Here is a 26,442-nt window from a genome sequence, read left to right as displayed (position 1 = left end):
CTGATTGGATGCTACTAATATGTGGAGGTGTTACAGGGATGGGCACTGTATGGGCCATGTGTGATTGTGTGTCTGATATAAAGGTATCCTACCAAGCTAGTCAGTCTATCCACTTCCCATCTTCCACCACCCTCTCCCATTACCTTTCCCTTTTCATTGTACCCTTTCCCTTAGTTAGGTTTCCCTTATGTATGTCATTGTAAATTCCCTATTTGTAATAAATCCCCTTTTAAAGATCCAATAGTTCTTGTTAATTACGATTAACTGGCACCCCAAAACTCAGCAGATTTCTACATTTGGCACCCCAGATGGGACTGTGATTAAATTCCACAGAGAATACACAAGAAATTAATCTGCTTTAATCCACATTGGAAAAGTGTGGAGATCAAAGAACGGAGGAGTCTGGATCTTGGTAGAAACGGAAATACTGGTGAGTAAAGACTTTCCTTGTAATCTATGTTGTATGTTGCTCCTAATGATTCTGGTGTTGTTGCAGATTAGGCTATGTATTATGTTGTGTTAGCTGAATGATTCTGAATGCATTTAGTAAAGTTAAATATCATTTATAGTTGGAAAAGTGGTTTATGTTAAAATCAGACTGAAAGTGAAACGGTATTGTTTCGAAGAGTTAAGACCTTTTGAAAGTTTGCATAGTAAGGTTTGGTGTTAAACTCTTTCAGTTAGAAATTTTTGTTTTGTGAGTGTTTACAGTTTGTTGCTGAAAAATGGAGTTTGTGGAAAAATATGTGAAGAAGTATGCCTCTGCCGTGTACCATGTCAGTGCAGATAAATCTTTAGAAATCCAATATAAGGACTTGATAGCACAATGTAAGAGCTATAATAATAATTTAAATAATAAAGTGCTCAGTAGGAAATTGAAAAAGGAAAAGTTAAGCAATGAAATTTCTGTGTTGATTAAGATAAAGGAATTGGCTGATTTGAAAGAAGCAAATTGGTGGAAGCAAAGGCTACAAATGAAAGAGGATATAGACAAAATTAGTGATTCTGTTGTAGAAATTTCTGATAATACTACCAGTGAAATACATGGTTTACAATCAGATGTAAGTAAATTAGCTGTGAGAAATAGGAAGTTGGAGGAACAATTGAAGGAGTGTAGACTGAGCTCCACTTCACAAGCAACTCAGGTGTGCTCTTTAGAACTGAAAATTAATCAAATGGAGAAGTTAATTGCAACTTTGGAAAGGCAACTGGATGAAGCTAAATGTCAATTGCATAACAAAGAGCAATATATTCAGTCTCTTAAATCAAAGATATGCAGTCTTGAGACAGTCAATGTGTGTACTCTTTCTAATGAAGATACAAGAGATGTCAGATATAGATCTCCATTGGTTGATTGCAATCCATTGCTCACTATTTCTGAAAAGCTTCACCTGTGTCAACTTCTTGGTAAGTTTGACTCAGATATTTCTCCAGTCATTCTATCTAATAGATTTGAGGCTGTGGTCCAGCAATATAGTTTGAACAATAAAAATGCTTGGTCTCTGCTCCAAGCTTGGCTCCCAGGACCACTGGCAGCACAGCTAAGAGCTGAACAAATGGGTGATAACTGTACAGGTGCAGAGCTAAGAAGGAAGGAATTGCAACGTATCATAGGTGGAAGAGATACTAGGGGTGAAAAGACCTTAGCAATTTCCAGATTCAGGCGATATGATGATCCTACACTCTTCTGTAATAATTATCTGGCTCTATACAGAACTGTTTACAATTGTCTAGATATGTCTCAGGATGATGCTAGTTTTCTGTATTCAATGGCAAATCGTTGTAATGTAGATTACACCACAAGAGTAACTCTAAGGAATACCAACTCCTTTGAAAACTTTGTAAATATACTCAGGGACTGGTGTAATGAGTCAAAAGAGCAGTATGAAACATCAGAAAATGTATCTGCTATGTATAGACCTAAGAGAAGAGGATATGTTAGACATTGTTATAAATGTGGCAGTCCAGGACACATTAAACGTTATTGTAATACACCTGACATATACCCAGAGCCAAAGAGCCATTCATTGCTCCAGGAGATTGATAGTGTTGAGGCTGAGGAGGAACTAGCCACCAACAATATGCAATTTACAGAGATATATGAAAAGATATGTGAGATAAAAGCCCACACTGATACCACTGCACCAAAGCCGCAGACAATGCAGAGCCCAAAGCCTGAGAAAGGAGAGACTGGAAAACAGCAGGAGACACCATATTGTAGACCACAAAAGGAAGATGCCAATGTCCCTGTGTTCAATCTATTGGAAAGTCAATTATTCTGTCTATTCTGGAGCTGGTCACAAATTGCTCTACCGCTCTTGTTAACTAACACAGCACAATGTACCAATACGGTTGGGTAAACAGTGAGGTTTTTTTAGGCTGTCAAGTTAGTTGTGACCCTTTTAACATATGGATAGGATAAAAGGTATGTCTTCTATTTGATTTGGACTTGATCTAATTATGTTTTGTGTTTATTTTTAGACTGGAGACCAATTGTCACCTGATATCAGAGCAAGGAGAATAACCAATGTGTTTTGTTCAACAGGTCTTTTACAACACAGTATCCATGGATGAATCTGATTATTTCTTTCTACAATTATTACTTTATGTAAATTCATATGGCCAATATGTTTTTAAAGTCCACGTGGTTTAGACAATGAGCTCAAAATTAAACGTTTAATTAATTGTTTGCAAACAATTAAACAAGTAATCATCCCATTGTGATGATGGGGTACTGTATTAAGCTAATAGTCGTTTGTTTGTATTGTATGTATGTTCTTTATCTTGTTTCACAGGTAACCATTTTAAATCAGGACCTGAAGTTGGATATATAAATTATATGATAGTGCCAACCAATGCAAAGCTATGGTTTCTGTGTAAATCTGCAGAACCACCTGAACCCCTTTATTCACATATATTCATCATGAGACAGATAAAGTTGAGTTAACTCTAATTGTTCTATGTTTGTCTGTTTTGTGTTGTCCTGTGCAGTGCATTGTGTCACGGTTTTATTTTGTTCTTAATATTTTTGCTACTCAAGAATAGTATTTTTTTTTTTATATACATACATATTTTTTTTTTTTTTATTTAATATTTTTCTTACCTCATTTTTTTTTTGTTTTCCGCCTTTATCTTTATTTGGTACAATCATTAGTACCAAAGGGGCGTTTAGTATATGTCTATGGAGGTTAATTATTTAAATAAAAAAATTCTTTCAAGTTAGATTTTTGCTAACTGCACATACTTGCAAGTAAAAAGTGCTCAGGTTAATTTTTTTTTCTCTTGTAAAATAAACTCGATATGTAGATGACAACTGCTAAGAATCTGATACTGCTCTTGTTCTTTATTTCCAGGATCTGTGATGGAGCAAAAGTTAACTTATCAAATTTGCGTCCTGGATGAGCTATGATTTGAAGGCAATTGGATTAATAATCTTTAAGGAAGATTTCTTGCGATCTTGTGACATGAATTAATTTATATCTGAAAGCTAATAAAAGACAATGTGTTCGAATGTAAACCAATCATATATATATGCAAGATGGAAGCATTGATAACACAGAGTGCCTATGTTATTGTTAGGTTGACCTAACGGTCACAGCTGTTGCCAGCGATGTCCGAATGCAGAGAGGGTACCGGTGACCCCCCTCTGCCCTCCCTTTAGCCTTCAATGAAAACAGGCAGACACCGTTATACACGTAAAGGCTAGGAGACGTGCGGCTCCGAATAGAAAGTGTATTGGTATTGTTTTCATTACAAAGTTATACAAAGTTGATTAGGGCGTAACTATGCAACATACATATTCATTAATCTACATTCATTAAGGCGTGGATTGCATATTCCCAGCAAGAGAAATTAATATAATGACTTATACTCCCATAATAGTCTATTCCGCCTCTCATTCTCATAACAAGATGTTTGTCAGTCATTTCTAAGTCAAAACATTCTGCGTCCTTGAAGTTGGTCTCATAGTTTATTACGCAAATAAGTCTGGTTCGGTCTTGCCGGGAGAATGAATTTCTATTATTTTCTAAGTCAGTGAAAAAGGTTAACTCTTTCCTCACAATCCCCCCTATTGGCGTGATTGATGGACAGGGGGCCATCGAGAAGCTGTGGACTATAGAGAGAGCAGGCTAGCCTCCAGATACTTTCTGAGCCGCGGGTGTGCTCAGGGAGTGTCGTCTCACATCCGTCACCCAGGACTGCCTGCATGCCTCTCGATAGGAGTCTCATCATGATACGCCAAGGTGATTTCTAGAGGAAAGAGTAGAGAAGAGAAAAAAGGCATATTAGTGATTTCTTACGGGTGCTGAGTAATCATTGTATCTACATTGCTTCAAGCAGCGGGAAAACAAAGCCATTAGCAACTTGAACACTACATAAGCAACTAGTAAACAGAGTAACACTTGGAACACTGATAGTCTGTTGTAACAGCCTCCCCATTGAAACACTTTGTTTATTGGGACTGGTATGGCTAAGTATGGCATGGAAGAGGCTGTCACAAGTGCGTGTGTACATATCCAGCAGTCTGTGATCTCAAGTTTTTTCAGCTAACACTTCATGATGGGTCTCAAATGAATTCTGCCGTGGTGTAGAAGGCCCCAAAAAGGGAGTACACATAGAAATACTTATCAGCAGTATTAGGCCTTCTTGCAATGGCTGGCATGGACCCATGTCGATCTCCCCTCAAGTTTGACGGAGGTTGGAGTGGTCAGCTGGACAGTCAAAGGCCCTTCGAATCGTGGCTCAAGGGTCTTTTTCACGTGCTTCTTTAAGTAGACCCGGTCACCAGGCTTTAGGGAGTGGGTTCCTGGAACAGCATCAGGATCAGGTAGAGAAGAGTAGACCCTTTGGTGGGTTTCAGTTAGTCTCTTCTGCAGGGAAACAACATAAGACGTTAGGCTATCACATTGCAGGTGTAACTCCTGCGGGAAGTAGCATCCTAATCTGGGTGCACTACCAAAGAGTATTTCAAAGGTGAGAGCCTGTGCTTTCCCTGCGGGGTAGTCCTTATAGAGTAAAGAGCTATGGGGAGACATTCTGTCCATGGTCTACCAGTCTCCTCCACTGCCTTGGCTAGTTTGAGCTTTAGAGTCCCATTTAACCTTTCCACTTTCCCTGATGACTGTGGGTGGTAAGGTGTGTGTAAGGCTGACTGAATGCCTAACAGGGCACAGGTGTTCTGGAAAACTTGTCCAGTGAAATGAGTACCTCGGTCTGACTCTATGACTTCAGGGAGTCCAAACCGGGGTACCAGCTCACAGGCCAATTTCTTTGCTGTAATTCGGGCCGTGGCTGAGCTGACAGGGTAGGCCTCTGGCCATCCTGAGAAGAGGTCTACACAGACAAGTACAAACTCGTAGATGCCATGTTTTGGCAACTGTATATAGTCTATTTGTACTCTTTGAAATGGGGCAAACGTCTTTGGCATGTGTCTTTGCGGGGTTTTAGTTAGCTGGCCTGGATTGTGTTGTTGACAGATGTGACAAGCTTTTATTCTCTGGGAGGCGTATTGTCTGAAGCCGGGGGCTATCCAATATGGTTGCATCTGGTTCATGATTGAGTTTGTGCTACTGTGTGTGGGATAGTGGAGTACTTGGAAAATGGCAGGGAACCAACTGCGTGGCAGGACGAGAAGTCCGTTTAGGCGCCAAATCCCCTCCACCTTTTCTGCCCCCTTGGCCCGCCATCTGGCCTTTTCTTCCTCAGAGGCGTTTTCTTGTGTCTCAAAGAGGTTCTGCATTTCTTCCTCCGTCGTTGACACTGTTTCCGTCTCCTTCAAAGGGAGTAAGGCGGCTTGTTTTGCTGTTTGATCGGCCAAGCGATTTCCCCTTGCCTCGGGTGTTTGAGCCTTGGTGTGGGCAGCAACCTTTATGATTGCTAGCTGTTTTGGTATCAAGGCTACTTCCATTAGTTTCTTCACTGAGGCTCCATGCCTGATGGGATTTCCTGTTGCTGTGAGGAATCCTCTAGTCTGCCAGATAGTGCCAAAATCGTGCACAATGCCGTGTGCATAGGCTGAGTCCGTGTAGATGTTCGCTGTTCGTTCTTCCAGAAACTCAATTGCCCAGATGAGAGCAAGAAGTTCTGCTTCTTAAGCAGATATGCATGGAGGTAGCGGTTGCTTGGCTAAGGCTGCATATAGAGTCACTACTGCAAATCCGGTGTGGAACTTGCCTGCTTCATCAGCGTATCTGCTACCATCCACAAAGAGTTCAAAGTCTGGATTTGTAAGCGGTGTTGTCTGAATATTGTGCAGGGGCTTTGCCTCATGTTCAATGAGTTCCTGACAATCATGATCAAATGGTGCGCTGGTACGTTTGTCACTCTCTTCTGTCCTCTCTTCTGTCACTCTCTTCTGTCCCCCCTTCTAAACTTGTAAAGATCAGCAGATCAGCAAGGTTTAGACTTGTAACTCGAGCAAATGAGATGTTTGGGGGGTAGCTACAGCGTGCACTGAAGTCTGACTTGCCTTGCCATGGAGAGGTGATCAGCTGCACTTGGTTGAGAACAGCATAGATGTAATGGCTGGTAAGGATGGTAGTCGGGAAATCGAGTGAGATTTCAAATGCTTTCTGCAGTATGTTTGAAACTGCTGTAACAGCACGGACACAGGTTGGTGCTGCTCTGGTGACGTTGTCGAGTTGAGAGGAGTAGTACCCGATTATGTGATGTTTGTCCGTCTTCTGGGTGAGTACTCCTACGGCAAATCCTTGAAGCTCTGCTACGAACAGATTAAAGGTGAGATCATAGTTTGGTAGTGCCAGAGCAGATGCATCAATCACTAGTTCCTTGAGCTTTTGAAAGTTTTATCAAGCTTCTTCTGTAAGGGAAAAAGGAACATTCTTTGTGCAATCATACAGCGGTTGCATGAGTAGTGACGCACTGGGAATCCACCGTCTGCATTTATCTCTGCTTGCTTTGCATCCTACTTCTGCCAGAAAGGTAAGCATTCCTCTTCACTAGGGAAGCACAGTAGTAAATCATCCACGTACTGGTAGATGTACTGCGAGAGGTAGCGGGAGGGGGGATTGTCTCAGCTGCGGTGGCGTAATTCCAGGCTTGACTGAAACTTTTACTGTGGGCACGGGTAGTGTGCCGAGGTCAGTTTTTGATGTGGACCAGAGTTTTGCAGGATAGCAGATCCATCTTCATTGTAGACAATCTGAGCTTGTAGTCTTGATAGTAGATCTTCTCCCACTAGGGCATCTCCACCCAGGGGGGACACTAAGAATTTAGACACGAACATGTGTGGTCCCAGTTTCACCTTCAGTGGATGTGTTATTGGGATTATCTGGGCTTGTCCATCAAATCCGGATACTACAGTAGCTTCAGATGAGATGGATCCTTCAGGCACTAGGTTCCTGGGGTTCAGGAGCGTGAGGCTCTGAGTCCACCAAAGCTCTTATTTCCTTGTTGCCAATGTGAAGGGGGACATGTATAAATGGACCTCTGGCATCCCTATCCCGTGCTGCCGCAAGTCAGGCAGTCTTCTCCTCCTGACTCTCGGGTTGGTTTTGAGTGTCCCTCTTCTTCTTTCTACAGTCTCTGATCACGTCCTCTGACTCCACAATAGTAGCAGGTCGGTGCCTTCCTTCTTGTACCTTCTGGCTGACCGTCCACTGCTGCTATGACAACTTTCTTGTTGCTCCTTTTATCCTTTGCGTCGGTTTCTAAGCCACTTGCTTTGTTGACTAGAAGATCTATGTCTTCCTAGTTTCTCCATGCTGGGCAGCACGCTTTCAATCTTTCTGCCAGAGGTGCATGTATTCCATCCATGAAGGATCTTACCATCAGGCGACGTATTGCACCCGCTTGTAAGTCCAGCCCTTCATCTGCGAATGACTGCATCAATCTGTAGTAAAATGAGCTGACATTCTCCACAGGACCTTGATGCACTGGTCCCATTGTGCCCCTAGTTCTTTGCTCCTGGGCGCAGAAGAGATTGAGTCTTATCATGAAATCTTGGCCCGATTCCACATTATGGGTATCGTCCGGAACATGTCCTGTCAGGTGGGCAGTGAGTTTGGCATACAGTTCGGGAGACATTTTAACTCTACACAAACCTTCCATGTCCAACCAAGTGCTTCTGTAGGAGACCTGTATTTGGTTCAGGTAACGTGAAAAACTGACTGGGTTTCTAGTCGGATCTGGAGCATTTTGCAGGAAAGCCATCTGCTCGGCTGGAGTCCAGGGTACGTAGTCTTCATACGTACGGGGAACTGCATCTCTAGGAGCATCTGGGTTTTGTGGATTAACAGGTGGTCTTATCAGGACTCTTCTTTCCACTACGGGATAAAGAGGCACTGGTGCTGTGGCTTGTAGCTTGTGCTGTGGGGCTCCACAGGCTAGGCATTTTTCACTCCAGTCCGGATTTTGTTGGCCACAGTTTGTGCAGGTCCATCCCGCGGATCCTGTTATTTTTGGAGCTGTTCCAGGAGTAGCTGACAGGTACGGAGGAAGCTGCTGTTCCTTATTAACCTTCTTCCCAGCTTCTTCGCATGTGTCTGATTCTTCATGGTATATCCAACCTTGATCGTGGGCTGTTTTTGCCATGTCAGAAAGAGTTCTGACTAGTTCAGTCCATGATTTATCTGCTATCACTCCTGCTCTAGTAGCTGTTATTGTATCCCATTTGTTGGGGTCCAATTGATCCTTCCCCTTCAATCCAAATGTCTTGAAAACTTCCTTGGACTGACTGGCTGTTCTTTTGCCATGATAACACGTAATGAGATGTTGCAGGGTGCATCCAGCTCTTCTGTCTTTTGATATTCCTTGCCCCATTCTTCGTCTTCTATCTTCTTCAGCTTTTAGACCCTTGAACGTCCTTTGGACTAAACCTACCTATCCTGGAGATACTCAGAGACTAACTCCTTTTGTATTCCTACCTAAGGTGAGGTCTAGAACCACCTTTCCTGGAGATACCCAAAGACTGATTCTTGATGTGTATTCCTACTGAAAGGTGGTGTCCTAACTTCAGAGGGGGCTGAGAATGTTGAATGGCGCTGGGTTACCCTTCTTGTAACAGAGATACACTCTATATCCGATAGCAATGGCAAACAGGGCTATTCCCACTAACACTAGGGCAATGAATATCACATCCATTGGACAGAGCAGGTACACTATTCCCTTTCAACACTCACTGATGTATGGGATCTATGACAACCAACAAGGACAACAGCACAGAAGCAAAGCGCAGGAGAGCAGACACGCGACACACGGAGAGGCAGAGAAACACAGAGAAACAAACAAACAACCAAACAAGGCACAGAAAACATCAGCTGGCAAGGCTCTCTCAGAGTTCAGTAGAAACCCGCCAATAACCCAGTATCTACTCACAGTGTTCCATTTTGCGCGTTGAGGAGAGGGGAGATCAGATGTGGGGAGCATAAAGAGAAGAATAAGGTTCAACTCTTACCTGGCCAGGTGTTTCTGGTCCCCACGTCTGGTCCACTCCTCCTCTGAATGGCAAGACAGTCCACTGCGTCCTGGGATTAGAAACACGGGTCCCTGTTCGGGCGCCAGATAATGTTAGGTTGACCTAACGGTCACAGCTGTTGCCAGCGATGTCCGAATGCAGAGAGGGTACCGGTGACCCCCCTCTGCCCTCCCTTTAGCCTTCAATGAAAACAGGCAGACACCGTTATACACGTAAAGGCTAGGAGACGTGCGGCTCCGAATAGAAAGTGTATTGGTATTGTTTTCATTACAAAGTTATACAAAGTTGATTAGGGCGTAACTATGCAACATACATATTCATTAATCTACATTCATTAAGGCGTGGATTGCATATTCCCAGCAAGAGAAATTAATATAATGACTTATACTCCCATAATAGTCTATTCCGCCTCTCATTCTCATAACAAGATGTTTGTCAGTCATTTCTAAGTCAAAACATTCTGCGTCCTTGAAGTTGGTCTCATAGTTTATTACGCAAATAAGTCTGGTTCGGTCTTGCCGGGAGAATGAATTTCTATTATTTTCTAAGTCAGTGAAAAAGGTTAACTCTTTCCTCACATTATCATAATAATCTACTAATTCCATCAGCCAGTGTGATCTATGTACAGTACATTCTAATAAGCAACAAAAAGGTGCTTTTAATGGGACACTAGACACGCTTTTACCAACTAATACCTTGTACGGTGGTACAATGTAAATGTGAGAAAATCACCAACAATATGCAATGTGATAAATCTACTCAAAAGCTAAGGGAATTGTTTTAAAGTATGACAAGTAAACATCATGATTGTCATTCCTTCTATATCATTAACTTGGAGGGCTTAAGACTACCTCTCAGTGCCAATTTAGTTTAAAATATATAGCTTTTTAAATTTGTATATGTTAAATGGATGCACATTGTACTGGTAGAAATGTTGACATATATTGCTATATACATATGATAATATAATATAATCTTGTATTATTGTTTTATATAGATACCTGTTGTATACTTGCAGTCATGTATATGCTATGTCTTGTATATGCTATTCACATAATTCAGGTGTAATTTACATAATTAATGAGATATAAATGCATCTCGATATGTGTGAATGAGAATGAATGTTGTGACTCCAGCAATTGCTATGCCTTGTCCTTGTTAGATACCTTGCAGTGATGATGTCTTGATGCAGCTACCTATATGGAATAAGTGGACGATAATTCTATAGTGGAACGCTATTTTGTCATGCCCTGGCAGTAAGTGTGTGTGTCATTCAGACACAAAGGGGCATATGTTGGAAGCCAACATGGACAATGTATGTATCATAACGAATTACTGGACTCCATATTGTATCTATCAGTTACCAATATTACCAGGACTGTACATCAAAAGAATCGGCCATGTACAGTGAAGAGTTTCATGGCCATTGAAGAGGCAAGAAGGCCATTGTGTGTTCTGTGATGAACTGACCTTTGTCCTATCAACATGATAAAGGTTGCATCTTCACGTGAATTGAACATGGTGCCTTTAGCCTCTTGGAAGATACACAACACCTGTGGTAATCATAAATTGAATGTCCTGTTTATAGCCTATTAAAATGGATATTGGTAAACAATCCCTTATTCAAGTGGAATACAAGCCATTGTACTGGAGATGGACATCAGGTCTCCAACCTGAATGGAGTGTAAATCTGTCCTCAGGCTTTGTGATATGAAAGACCTTTGCTACATACCAGGACACTATCCACAGGATCCACAGGTTTGTCAAGACTCCTCTTAATCCTTTAACAAATTGACCTCGGAGAGCCACCTTCAGGAGAGCATTGACATCAACAGCCAAATGCACGTTCCTGGACAACTCAAAAGACTGTGACCTGATTGGATGCTACTAATATGTGGAGGTGTTACAGGGATGGGCACTGTATGGGCCATGTGTGATTGTGTGTCTGATATAAAGGTATCCTACCAAGCTAGTCAGTCTATCCACTTCCCATCTTCCACCACCCTCTCCCATTACCTTTCCCTTTTCATTGTACCCTTTCCCTTAGTTAGGTTTCCCTTATGTATGTCATTGTAAATTCCCTATTTGTAATAAATCCCCTTTTAAAGATCCAATAGTTCTTGTTAATTACGATTAACTGGCACCCCAAAACTCAGCAGATTTCTACAATTATCCATATATGATATGGATATATATATATATATATATATATATATATATATATATATATATACAGTGCCTACAAGTAGTATTCAACCCCCTGCAGATTTAGCAGGTTTACACATTCGGAATTAACTTGGCATTGTGACATTTGGACTGTAGATCAGCCTGGAAGTGTGAAATGCACTGCAGCAAAAAAGAATGTTATTTCTTTTTTTTTTTTTTTAAATTGTGAAAAGTTTATTCAGAGGGTCATTTATTATTCAACCCCTCAATCCACCAGAATTCTGTTTGGTTCCCCTAAAGTATTAAGAAGTATTTCAGGCACAAAGAACAATGAGCTTCACATGTTTGGATTAATTATCTATTTTTCCAGCCTTTTCTGACTAATTAAGACCCTCCCCAAACTTGTGAACAGCACTCAAACTTGTTCAACATGGGAAAGACAAAGGAGCATTCCAAGGCCATCAGAGACAAGATCGTGGAGAGTCACAAGGCTGGCAAGGGGTACAAAACCCTTTCCAAGGAGTTGGGCCTACCTGTCTCCACTGTTGGGAGCATCATCCGGAAGTGGAAGGCTTATGGAACTACTGTTAGCCTTCCACAGCCTGGACAGCCTTTGAAAGTTTCCACCCGTGCCGAGGCCAGGCTTGTCAAGAGTCAAGGCTAACCCAAGGACAACAAGGAAGGAGCTCCGAGAAGATCTCATGGCAGTGGGGACATTGGTTTCAGTCAATACCATAAGTAACGTACTCCACCGCAATGGTCTCTGTTCCAGACGAGCCCGTAAGGTACCTTTACTTTCAAAGCGTCATGTCAAGGCTCGTCTACAGTTTGCTCATGATCACTTGGAGGACTCTGAGACAGACTGGTTCAATGTTCTCTGGTCTGATGAGACCAAGATCGAGATCTTTGGTGCCAACCACACACGTGATGTTTGGAGACTGGATGGCACTTCATATGACCCCAAGAATACCATCCCTACAGTCAAACATGGTGGTGGCAGCATCATGCTGTGGGGCTGTTTCTCAGCCAAGGGGCCTGGCCATCTGGTCCGCATCCATGGGAAGATGGATAGCACGGCCTACGTGGAGATTTTGCCCAAGAACCTCCGCTCCTCCATCAAGGATCTTAAGATGGGTCGTCATTTCATCTTCCAACAAGACAATGACCCAAAGCACACAGCCAAGAAAACCAAGGCCTGGTTCAAGAGGGAAAAAAATCAAGGTGTTGCAGTGGCCTAGTCAGTCTCCTGACCTTAACCCAATTGAAAACTTGTGGAAGGAGCTCAAGATTAAAGTCCACATGAGACACCCAAAGAACCTAGATAACTTGGAGAAGATCTGCATGGAGGAGTGGGCCAAGATAACTCCAGAGACCTGTGCCAGCCTGATCAGGTCTTATAAAAGACGATTATTAGCTGTAATTGCAAACAAGGGTTATTCCACAAATTATTAAACCTAGGGGTTGAATAATAATTGACCCACACTTTTATGTTGAAAATTTATTAAAATTTAACTGAGCAACATAACTTGTTGGTTTGTAAGATTTACGCATCTGTTAATAAATCCTGCTCTTGTTTGAAGTTTGCAGGCTCTAACTTATTTGCATCTTATCAAACCTGCTAAATCTGCAGGGGGTTGAATACTACTTGTAGGCACTGTATATATATATATATATATATATATATATATATACATATTATAATATAATATAATAAGATATATATATCCATTATATGAGCTATTCATGAGACAGAAGTGCACCTTCAGTAACCGGCTAATCCTTCTGAGGTGTAAGAAGGAAAAATAGAAGGAAAAATATAGGAAATCATTTGTGCCAACTGCTATGGGAATGTACAACAATAACATTGGTGTTAAATCATCAAGGTGAATGTTTCCTTCTTTATTTCTTCTACTTTTCAGTTTACCCGCTGTGTATGACCTAATCTAATGTATAATGTTCTTTTGTCAACTCTACTGTCTTGTCAATTAAGTAATTCATGTTAGTATTTAAGTTGTGCTGCTGTGATACCATAAATTCCCACGGGATCAATAAAGTGTATCGTATCGTTAGGTATATGGCGGCCTATGGGTGAGCATTAAACAGTATGTGGGCTGCATAACACAACATGAAGGACACCTTATACATGGACTATGGGGGGGAAGGAGGAAGGGGGGCCCAGGTCCAAACTTTGTACCGGGGCCCATCAAACTCTAGTTACGCCACTGGTAATTAATGTACTGTTCGCACGATTCATGATAGCACGGATATTGTGAACAACTATGAGTTTTTATAAATCATTCAATAAATAAATCATTCAATATTTATATTCAAGTATTTCAAATGTTCAATGGCAAGTGAGATCTCCTTTATATGCTAACCGTCCTAAATATGAAATAAATAAATAAATAAATAAAGAACTCTCCTTGACCAAAGATCAAGCACTGACCAAGGACGTCAAGCCTGAATGCGTAGCTTTTGGTGTTATCTATATAGAGCTCGATTTTTTTCTCCATTGAACTGCGGTCATCTGTGCTCTACAAGTGGAATGCCCATTACTGGCTGTATTCCACTTTTTTCACAATAAAACAGAGTCAGAGATTTACCACAGATACACACACCAAAGACCTACCAACTGCATCACTCACTGAAGCACAACTGAATAATAAGCGGGGAACATAGGGATATGGCAGGTTTAAACATCCCTCTCATGGATCACCTTACACAGCTGAGTTAACACCCAACCTCCTCCCTGGCCTAGAGAGACAGAGGGAGGAGCAAGGAGGTGGGTATCACCCACCACAAACCTGAGCCAGAAGACAAAGCGCCTCATGTCTCCTGGCAACAGCTGACACTGGGAACACAGTGTCCCAGGACCCCTGAATAGCGTCCTGCCTCCCAACCACAGCAAGGACTGAGGCAGACCCATAGATTTGCACTGCTGATTTTGAGCCCACACAAAAATTGACCATGTAAACAGGCATTAGACTATTTTAGGTACAACATATATCCCTGAAAAGCACGGATAGAGAGCATATGCGAAAAATGGACATCTGATATCCCCGGTTCCTGCTACCGCCTCCCGGGGCCTGCGCAAGCTGCACAGGCCTCCAGAGAGTATTCTTAGGGTGCGCGCACTTTGTCTTAAAGTGCCAGTATGACCTAACCCAAAAGTGCCTCTCAGCCTATGGCAACAGGTACTTAAAGCACCCTTCCCTTAAGGGAGGTGCCTGAGCAACGTGGTCCATACGTTGCTAGTTGACAGGTTCCAAGTGCTGCTGTTACTGTGCTGTATTGCTGATACTTATGTGTACAAGTGCATTACATATCTGCTACTGCACCTGTCCATACCGGTCGCACCTACGATACCGGTCGCTCCTGCTGAATCCATCCATCTCAGCTGCACCTACGATACTGGCCACTGCTCTATCCATCCATCCCAACTGCATCAATGATACCGGCCGCTGCTGCTGTATCCTTTCATCCTGGCTGCAATTATGATACCGGCCACTGCTGCTGCATCCAACCATCCCGGTTGCACCTACAATATCAGCTGCTGCTGCATTCACTATCAGACACTGTCTGCGACCATTTTTCTGGCGGCAGCTGCTTAGATACCAGGATCCCCTGGCGCTGCCCTTGGCAGTTACCTAAAAGCACTAGCCTATCTCCACCACCTTTGGCTTTAGCGAAGACTCGGTAGCCATACAGGTACACTTCCCTCCAGGTCAGAGATCAGTGCCTTGGTCCAGTGGGTCCACTATCCCCTCACTCGACTTGTCGAGCATTACACGCCTCCTGCATAGAGAAATTAGTGGCGTGCATTGCTTAGATGTGATTTTGGTCTATTCTTCCACACAAACACTTTTCAAATGCAGGCGGGCATTATAAAAAAGTGAGGCCTTGAATACTTTCACAATCGCCTTTCCTCCCTGATGAAGCTGTATCCACGAGGGTATTTATATAACGGCGAAACGTGCGCTGGATTGTTTAGGGGGCTTATCTTCATGGGGATCCCCTTTACTGGGACATGTAGTACTTTGCATATAGCACCTTTTCCTTCCATTAACCTGCTTACTGCTTTTTTTACATGCTTGCACTCCACAGGCTGTATTACTAGCATTGCTGGGATATATCCACTACAGCCTATTTTGGCTTTTACATAACTGCAATTTATGGCAAGATGCAACAATTTATGTCTCTTCTGTTGATTTAAGTGTTTCACATGATGCATGATATATTTTATATGAGACAGCCATTACTAGTCAAGGTTACTTATATCGTATATCTATGTAGCTGTTTTTCTGTCCCACTTAATGCTACTTTCCCCTTGTCTATGGTGTTTTTAATGGTGTTTTACAATGGCCATTTTCTCCTTTATGTGTCTTGTGTGTTTGTACATGAATAAATATTTTTATATTTTTCACAATTGATTACTCTGATTCTCCGGCTTTGGATACTCTTCAAATTCTGAAGGTTTTGTGGGCTTTTTCTATGAACTCTGAGCTTTTGTTTCTTCCATAAATTTTCTATTGGATTCAGGTCAGGTGACTCCTTGGGCTATTCTAGCAGCTTTAGTCTCTTTATCTGAAACTAATTGAGCATTTCCTTGGCGGCTGTGTGTTTTGGATCATTGTCTTGCTGAAATGTCCATCCTTGTTAAACGTTTATCAACAATGTCTTGTTACATTTGTCCATTCATCCTTTCTTCAATTTCATAAAGTTTGTCAGTGTTGTACACTGCTGCCCCACACCATGATGTTCGCATCTTCAAACTTTACTGTTGTTATGATATTTTCCAGGTGATTTGCAATGCCTTTTGGCCTCCAGCATGGTGTGTATTATGGCATCCAAGGAGTTCAATTTTCGTCTCATCTGACAAGACTATATTATCCCAGTATTTCTCTGGCTTGTCTTAATGTTGTTGAGCAAACATTAAACGTTCTTGAACATGCTTCTTGTTCAGCAATGGAGTCTTGAGCGATGAGACACCCAAAGATTCCTCAAAAGATCTCTTAGAAGTGTGCAGCTTATGAGACAAGTGCCTATGACTTTCATCTGTATCCATACTGCATCGTGTGTGCTCTCTTGAGGTGTGCACTTTCTAAAAGGTCTTATGAGTTATTGGCGGACCCCAGCAATCTTGTCAGAAATAAAGAGTCTAAAAAATATAGAAAAACAAAAGCTTAGTTACTCTTTAAGGTGCATTTCCAATGGCTGATAATCCTCAACTGATTATTGGTCTATCTAAATATGGTGCAAAATGTTTGTTCCTCGGTTGAAATTATTTTTAAGATTGCTCACTTATCATCATTCTTGGCAGCCCATTGTCCTGTACAAATATGGGCTGCCAAAAGCAATGCTATTCAAAGTGCACAGAACAATCATACTAACGATGAGTCTGTGCACATAGAAGTGCAGTTCCCCAAACTAAACAGGCTATTAAATGACTGCCGATTGCCTTCATATTGCTGTTTATTTAAAGGCCAGAATTTTCTATTGTAAATATCCCCATAAGCATCATTCAGACGTTTGTATATCATGGTCCAGACAATGATGCTGTCACAAGTGTGTCACATCCACATGTTACCTCTGAGAGGACTGGGATTAGGAGATCTCAACACTTAATCGATTGCAGGTCCTATATAGAGCATCCTAGACTACTTTCTTGCATTGGATTGTATTTACTTTCATTTGATGCTGAAGCAGTTAAGGAGCCTTTAACTTTCGGCTAAGATTACTCATAGCCTTAATCACAGCTGCAGCATGTTATCCTCACTTTCTTCCGCTATATATACCCACTCCTGGCTTCACTCCATGTCGATTATATATCTTGTATACTGAACACCTTGAAGGAGCCTATCTCTAGAGAAGCTGAGGTGTTCATCTCAGTTGCAGCTGTGAAGTTTCCTGCTGAAAAAGCTGAGGAGTGCAACTTGTTGTGTCTTTGGCTGTTACTGGTTCAAATGCAGTAAGAAAGGAGAAAAATGAGTACAGTGTCATAATGGCTCAGAGAATAAAGGACAATAGATGAGAGCAAATCCTGTGAGGGGACTGAGAACCAAAATCGAACAAACATGAAGTCAACATGAGATAAGCATGAGCACAATAGATAACAAGGGGACATACCATGTGGTATGACAGGTGCAGGTGCATTAATATGCTGGAGTTCAAAAAGTAGGTATGCCAGGGTATGTGGCAAAGGCGCCTAAGACGAATATCGAGAGGACGAGTCAAATGGTGAAGAGCAACAAGAAACAAACATGACGACAAAACCAGAGGAAAGAACGAAGGTAATATAGTGGTTACCTGGTAAATGATGACTTGAGGGAAACGGAGACAGGGTCCCATGTAGTGGCTGGCGCTGGAGAGCGGAGTGTGGTGGGAATTATGCACTATTTAAACGTGTCTGGGTAGGTGTGTGGTGGTATAGTGGAAGCGCTTTCCCCTGAGTCCCGCTTCCGGATTGGAGAAAAGTGCATGTGTTGAGAGGTATTGCGGTAAATGCGTGGAACGCTTGGTGGACCGCATGATGTGACATCATCAGCATGTGCAGAGAGTGCAGTCAAAGTGTGTGAGAAGTGCACAAACAGAGTGGTATAAGCCGGGTATCTTAGGGAGAGGGACCCTGTAAGGATGGGAGGATGGTGAGGGTAACAAAACGATGGCAGTGGATGTTAGGTCTGAAAGGAAAGAGAAGGGACATTAATGAAATATGGCATTATGAAAAATATGGAAAACAATAAAAGGGATAGGTAAAATTAAGTAGTAAATAAATATGGGTGATATGTACTTTGGACCAAGCGTGATTACATGTCTTATATGATCAAAGGGTAACAAGAACCCAAACTTGAAAATTGTTCCATAAATAAGTACTATAAATACATGTCAACACTTAAAGTAATAAATGTTAGAAAAAAGTACATGAAATTAACCGGAGATCTCATATTCACTATTCAAGCCCAAGGGCTCTAGAGTCTGTAATGCCTGAATCCAAAAGGATTCCCTTTTACGTGTTTTTATGTGTTGAAAACAATGTTGTCCCTACTTGCGATCGGGTGATCATCCTACTTCCTGATGTAGGGATGCCTCTTGTCCCTCCTCCTTTTCCTTTTGTAGTACAGCGGTGCCCTAAAAATAGACCAGGAGCCGAGGGGCCTTGGTCGCTGTCTGAACTGGTTGAGAATTCGTATTGACCACAGCGATTGTATCTGAGATCTTGTTGTAAGTCTGTGGTACGCCATCAGTAGACTCTGTTTTTCTGATAGTCCTCTTGATCGTGGGCAAATTTCCCACTTTTTCGTTGTTGTAAGTGCTGTCTAAATTCAGAAATAGATTCTTCGGTCTAAAGGCCCCGTCACACGCAATGACTTATCTAACGATATATTGCCGGGGTCACGGGTTCCGTGATGCACATCCGGCATCGTTAGCGACGTTGTTGCGTGTGAGACCAACGAATGGCCGTTAACGATCAAAAATACTCACCTTATCGTTGATCGTTGACACGTCATTCACTTTCAAAATATCGTTGATTGTTGAGGTCGCAGGTTATTTCGTAGTTCCCGAGGCAGCGCATATCGCTACGTGTGACACCGCGGGAACGATGAACTGCAGCTTACCTGCGGCCGCCGGCAATGAGGAAGGAAGGAGGTGGGCGGCATGTTACGGCCGCTCATCTCTGTCCCTCCGCTTCTATTAGGCGGCCGCTTAGTGACGCCGCTGTGACACCGCATGAACCGCCCCCTTAGAAAGGAGGCGGTTCTCCGGCAACAAGCTAAGCAGGTAAGTCCGTGTGACGGCTCCAAACGATTTTGTGCACCACGGGCAATGATTTGCCCATGACGCACAAACGACGGGGGCGGGTACTCTCGCTGGCAATATCGTTAATGATATTGCTGCGTGTGACGGGGCCTTTATTCTTCAAGGTGTCGAAGTCAGCTGCTGGAACAAGGTTCATGAGTTGATCTTCTATAGTCTTGATGTTGGACTCTATATCAGTTATTTCCTTTTGCAGAAAGGTGAGGAGGATTATATCTATAGAGCACTTGTTAAGAATAGCTTCAAATTGGTTATAGAAATCAGGATTATTAGAGAACAGAGTAGGCCGTAGAGATACTCTTAGCCCCTCGGTATCCTCTGTAAATGGTGGTAATCTGCTAGGGCAATAGCATGCAATTCTAGTGTTGTATACCTTTTTAAAGTGAACCTGTCAGGAGCAATATGCACCCAGAACCACAAGCAGTTCTGGGTGCATATTGCTAATCCCTACCTAACTGTCCTTGTATTCGCTAGTATAGATAAAGGGATCTTTAAAAAAAAGTATTTCTAAAGATCTTTTATATTATGCTAATGAGCGTGGGGAGTAGTCCCAAGGGTGTTATATCCCTGACTAGCCGCCCTCTTAGCATGTTAGTACATCCACAGGAGCGTACTAACATGCTATTCAATGCATCACCAGCAGTGCAGGGCGTACCTGTGCTCGCTGTGACCATGCTTCTGAATGCCCGGCTCTTCCAGACCGGAAGTGTCCAGCACACAGAAGCGCTGTCACAGCGATCACAGGTATGCGCTGCACTGAATAACATGTTAGTACGCCCATGTGGGTGTGCTAACATGCTAATCGGGGAATATAACACCTTTGGGACTAGTCCCCACGCTCATTAGCATAAGATAAGGTCTTTAGAAATAGTTTTTCTAAATATCCTTTTATCCACGTTAGTGTATACAGGGACAATTAGGCAGGGATTAGCAATATGCACCCTGAACTGTTTGTGGTTCTGGGTGCATATTGCACCTGACGGTTCCTTTTAAGGTATTCCCGTGTCTGGATTTCTTCCAATGGAATGCTAAAGCATTGACTGGATGATGTGATTTTGGACAAAATGGCTTTGGATAAATAGAAGTGTGCGCACAGGTAGAAGACGGAGCTCAAATTAATTTAACAATAGCCACTACATGGGACCCTGTCCCCCTTTCCCTCCAGTAATCATTTACCGGGCACCTTTGCCACATACCCTGGCATACCTAACTTTTGAATTCCAGCTTATGAATGCATATGAATGTATATGCACCTGTCGTACCACCTGCATTGCCTTGATAAATGCTCACAGAGACCCGAAAAGTTGACTACTTGTGGGTTACAGACTTTTGAAGAAATAAAAAAAACACCAAAAACATCACCACAAGCATTTCTTTCTTGAGTGTCCGGAATTAATTTTCCTATTTTCCCCACTCATTTGTCTTATCTTCCTCATGTTGTTTTATTGCAGTAGTAAGACTAGCGTCTCGCTGGCTTTTACACTAGTCAGGGTGAGATGAGGGCCAGCAGGGGCCAAGGCACATGACGGAACATGGGGGGAAAAGGACCCATCCAGGGGTGTTAGAGAATGCAGGGATCAGACTCAGGTGAGTGCACGATGGTGAACCCACTTTCCTCTCCCTGTTGCCAGCGCTTTCCGTTTTACTTTTTCCCTCCATGTAACTGGTCTACATTTTTTCTGGATCTTATAATGGATCCCATCACGACCCTTGCAAAACTCATGTGTAGTAAATCTCTCGAACTGACAGACCTGCGATGCAGGGTTTTGCAGCAACATCAGCAGACTACTGGTCTGGCAAACAGCCAGGCTGAACCCGAACCCAAGGCGGCTCCCCCAGACAGATTTTCTTGGGTTTGAGATAAGTTTGTGGTTTTTCGCGATGCTTGCAAGTTCTATTTTAAGCTTTCACCCCTCTCTTCTGGGAGTGAAGAACAACCAGTAAGCATTGTGATTGCCCTCTTGCAAGAAGATCCTCAATCATGTGGTTTTTCAATTCAGTCCAAATCACAGTCACTTTGAATGGTGGATGTTTTTTTTGTGGCTCTAGGCCTCATTTGTGATGATCCTGACCGTGTCTCCCTTACTGAGTCTAAGCTATCTAAGGTCCAGCAGGGGGAAGGACCAGAGGAGTTTTGCTTGGAGTGTTGTAGAAGGGCCACTTACACCAGGTGGAATGACTACCTGCTCTTAGGAGCCATTTTTGTCAGGGTCTGTCTGAAAGGCTAAAAGACACACTAGTACTATATGAAACTCCTGAGTCATTGGAGGCTGCTGTGGCCCTAGCCATATGGATCGATAGATGCCTAAGGGATAGAACTGCAATGACTACCCCTCCAGTAGTTCTCCCAAGGGATGAAGTTCTCACGGAGAGCATTGATGAACCCATACTGTTAGGGGGGGGGCTCTCCTCAGTCTGGGTTATTTGCGGTTCGCCCGTAAGACAGGGGTGTATTTCCTCTGTGGTTGAAGGGGTAATTTTATTGAGGTCTTGTGCTGCTATTTATTGTCTAATTCCCCACCCCTTTGTCTTACCTTCCTCGTTCTCTTTTATTGCATTAGTGAGACTAGTGTCTTGCTGGCCTTCACACTAGTAAGGGTGAATTCAGAGCCAGACAGGGCATAGGCATGTGATGGCGCACAGGAGAAAGACCCATCTAGTTTAGTTAGGTAATGCAGGGATCAAACTAAGGTGTTTGGAGGAGATCCTGTTTCCCTCTTCCTATCGCCAGGACCTTCCGTTGTACTGCTTTAATGATTTTCCTCTCTGTGCTGTTCTGCTCGCCATGTGGTCTCTTGCACCCAGCATGACAGATGCATGTACTGACTACATAAGCATATAAGATGCTGTCAAGCTTAACTCAAGAAACCCGTGACAAGTCTGTGTATCACAATCCATACAGACCATGATACTTGGATGTCTGAATGAGCCTTTACATCCATTTTTGCCTTTATAGGTAGTGTTTTCTCTGATTTGAGTCATTCTCATCCCATTCCTCTCCATCTGGTCTATATGTTATGATGACTTTTTCACACCCATAACTCGACTCTGTAGACTTCGCTCTTCTCTGGTCTTCTGACACACATCTTGATAGAGCTCTCTTAAAAATAAAAGTGTCTTTAAAATGCGCTTGAAAAAAAACATATTCACACATGCTGTGCTGTAACTAAGCCCTACACTGTGTTCCCTGCACAAAAAATGACCCCCTACATTATCCTTCTTTGATACATGACCTTCACACTGCCATCTTCTATCATACATTGCTTTTACACAATTCCCCTTAAATACTATAACTGCCACACCGTCATCACTTATGAATTTTATCCACAATATTGCTACCTTTAAGAACTTTCCTCTCCCCCAATGAACTATAGCTGACAAACTGTACCTTCTTATCAACTGCAACTTATAGACAGTTTCCATACACATTATTCTAAGAATTATGAACTAAGGTCTTCACACTATCCCTAATTTTAGTGCTCACCTTTGTTGCCCCCCATCCAACTGTTTCCCTACACGCTTCCTTAGGCCTAAAACACACTTCCGCAAAAAAAACGTACGTGTCTTACAGTCCGTTTTCCGTTTTTTAGGGGCGTATCTCCGGTACGTATGGCATCCGTGTGATGGCGTATGCGAGCCGTGTGTGCGTGTGAATTGTCTGTATTGACATAAAATACGTACGTGTGCAGTCATGTGCCGTCCGTTTTGTCAGATCCGTATTTTCACACAAATAACCTTGTTAGCCCATCATAATGTGCTCCTGGTGTGTTAAATTGGTCAATTAACTTCCCAATTTGGTTAGTTTGCTTAAAATACCTTTAAAAACATGGCTTCTGAGCTCATGCTCACATTATACACACTCCAAAATGTCTCTCTCCAATGAAGCAACCATGTATTTGCTCTGGTTGATATCTAGGAGATTTGGGGTTAGGCGACATATGATTGAAGAAGAGCCACCACTGGAGAGAAGGATGTGGATTCACCCCCTTGTGAAGCTCAGGAAAACACATGGGCATTTTAATATTCTCTATGGCGAAATGCGGAAATTTCCACCAAAATTCCAAGCCTACTGCCATCTCACCATGAATTCATTTGACAACATCCTTGGCCTTGTGTACCATCGTTTGAAGCATCAGGACACCTCTATGCGCCTCAGCATCTCCCCTGAGGAACGACTGTTGGTGACTTTACGGTAAGTGTTGTCATGTATACCCATGCTTTATCTGTTATTTTGAAATACATGTTAAATCTCAAAGGCATCATTTTGTTGAAATTATGTAATTTTAAATGTATGTATTTGTTGAAAACTTATATAGATCACATAACCTCATTGTAATCTTAAAATATGATCTGAGTGCTCACATCTACCATTCTATCTATACCAAAATTAAAGAAACAAGAGTCATAAATCAAACAATCTTGTTTATTAAACAGAAAAGTAATTATTTTTCCAATATGGAAAGTAAATATCAACACATATGTTTTTCCAACAAAAGCAATAAAATAATAGTCATACACAGCATCTCGCCAGTCATTGGATAACACAAATATTGGTTTTGAAAAACAACTTTCATGAATAGTCAAAGTAATGTCATGTTTTTTTTCAATTGCAGTTACCTTGCAACTGGGCAATCCATCAGCAGTCTACATTTCGAATTCTTATTGGGAAGGTCTACAATTGGCAAGATTATCCTGCATACCTGTACTGTGCTATGGGAGACCCTTAGGCATCATGTCATGCAGCTGCCTTCAACACAGGAATGGATGCACATTTCAGATGAATTTTTGGAGAAAACAGCTTTCCCTAATTGTATTGGCGCCATTGACGGAAAGCACATTACAGTGAAGAAACCACCTAACTCTGCATCACGATATTTTAATTATCATAAGTTTTTTTCTGTAGTTATTTTGGCCATGGTAGATACAAACTACTGCTTTTTATTTTGTGATATTGGGGCCTATGGCAGTGCCTCAGATGCACGCATTTTCAGAAGCTCACGTTTAGCAAGACGATTAATGTTTGATAGTTTAAGTTTGCCTGCACCAAGATCATTGCCTGGTAATAATGGCCCTATTGTTCCTTTTGTCATGGTTGCAGATCAGGGGTTTGCATTGTCTAGGCATTTGATGCGTCCATATCCCAGAAGGGGGCTGGACAGATCAAAAGCCCTATTTAATAGCAAATTGGCCAGAGCACGTTGCTATGTTGAACGTGCCTTTGGCATTTTGGCCTCAAGATGGCGCATTTATCAAACCACCATCCAACTCCAACCAACCACCGTCAAGGCTGTCATTAAAGCTACAGTAGTGTTACATAATTACTGTAGATTACATGAAAGCAATGACGAAGACATTGAGGAGTTGCCAGCTTTAAATGCACCATTTCTAGAGAATGGTAGAACCAATGTGTCCACTTCTGGTCTACAAGTGAGGAATCAGTTTAAAGATTATTTTAGTTTAAATCGCCATAGTTATGTATAAATTTGACATTGTTATAGTTTATATCACTTGGTTACATAATCACAAACACATATGTAATACAAAAGAGAAAATGACCATACATAGGTATACTTTGGGGTTTTTTTTGTTGGTTGGTTGTGTTTGTGGTCCCAAAAAGCTATTGTGATTTAACTTTATTGCTATAAAATTTTGCAAGTAACAGTAATACTGAATTTACATGACTAATAAAAATATGGCAAATTGGATTTGTAAGAATTAGTCCAGTGAACCTATGTATGTATGTTCTCTTTTGCAAAACACCCTGTATTCTATTTTTTTTTTTACAGAATTTTGTCAGGGACATTAGCCCATACAAAACACCATACTTTATTATGCAATAATGTCACGCAAACATAATTTGTTTGACACTATTGGAATACAAGTATGGGACCAGACCATATGCAGATACTGCATAGTGGCTGGAATTTTAATAATAAAGGTGTCTGAATGTTAGTGTAGTAGTTTATTTGCGTGCATTTTTTCCTTAAACCCAGTTTTTTCTAATGGATGGTCCAAACAACATGTCCTGAGCAAGGCAACATTCTAACAGGCAGGTAATGTTTTTGAAGTGATAGAGTAATTGCTATTGATTTTTTTCAAAGGAAAACACAAATATGACCCCATGCATATAGAGTAAGTAATGTGTTACATTTTGAAATGTTTTCCAACCAGTGATACCCTAGAAAACATACCAAAATGTAAAATAATACATACAATATCACATTATGATTCAACTAAATCCTCTAGGCTACTGATGCTTTCCTGTGTAGTCTCCATTGCATTGACATCTACAGAATATGTTTGCTGCACAACAGTCGATGCTATAGTGAGTGTCTGATCAGTGTTTCCCCTAGTAACAGTTGTTGTACTTGGAACAAATAATGATGCAGTTGTTTGAGCAGATGGAAGACCAAGTGTAGGTGGTACATATTTATGTGTTGGAAGAGGCTGAGTATGTGTGTATGTGAAGTTAGTTGGGTAAGTCTGATGTTGAAAGTACTGTTGTTGTGGAACATTAGAATATTAAGAACATGGTAGGATGTTGGTTGTTGAAACATTTGAGGTAGTCTATGAACATTACTAACAATACTAGGATAGTTAACAGAGGTTTGCATCGGTGTCTGTTGGGGTACTTGTGGGACAAATGATGGCTGTTGAGATGGCCTTTGTGTCATTAATGTACCTGTTTGGTGTGGGACAATTCTTGGCCTAATTTGTACATCACTTCCCATAGAAGAAGATGGACACTGTATATGTGTTTGTTGCACTACAGGATTTAGTTGAAAATTTGAGTAATGTTCATCAGTTTGGGTTTCCACAGTTTGTTGGGTTGTGTTTGTGTGTGGACCACGTGGATTAGCTCTCCATTGCTCTATCACTTCAAAACAATATATGGGTTCTGGCTCACGTTGGGTAGCAGATATTAGTGTTATTAAGGACACCCTCAATCTGTCCTGCCTATCAGGTGCAACCAATGCAAGAGAGGGAGAAAGGGAGCAGCAAAATCTCTCTCCATCACTCTCTGG

At 41.9% G+C, this 26,442-nt stretch overlaps 1 protein-coding gene across 1 annotated transcript; it reads left to right on the top strand.

The window, feature by feature from the left end:
• The first annotated feature begins 725 nt into the window (after positions 1–725).
• LOC142302416 (posterior protein-like) lies at positions 726–2,524 on the top strand. The gene is made up of 2 exons (XM_075343476.1): positions 726–2,356; positions 2,482–2,524. Exons 1-2 carry the CDS (start codon positions 726–728, stop codon positions 2,522–2,524), a joined length of 1,674 nt encoding a protein of 557 aa, XP_075199591.1.
• The last annotated feature ends 23,918 nt before the right edge of the window (positions 2,525–26,442 follow it).

Source organism: Anomaloglossus baeobatrachus, chromosome 4 (genome assembly GCF_048569485.1).
Source record: "Anomaloglossus baeobatrachus isolate aAnoBae1 chromosome 4, aAnoBae1.hap1, whole genome shotgun sequence".
Lineage (NCBI taxonomy): Eukaryota > Metazoa > Chordata > Amphibia > Anura > Aromobatidae > Anomaloglossus > Anomaloglossus baeobatrachus.
Note: the sequence above shows the minus strand (reverse complement) of the source record. Positions and strands in the feature narration are given on the sequence as shown.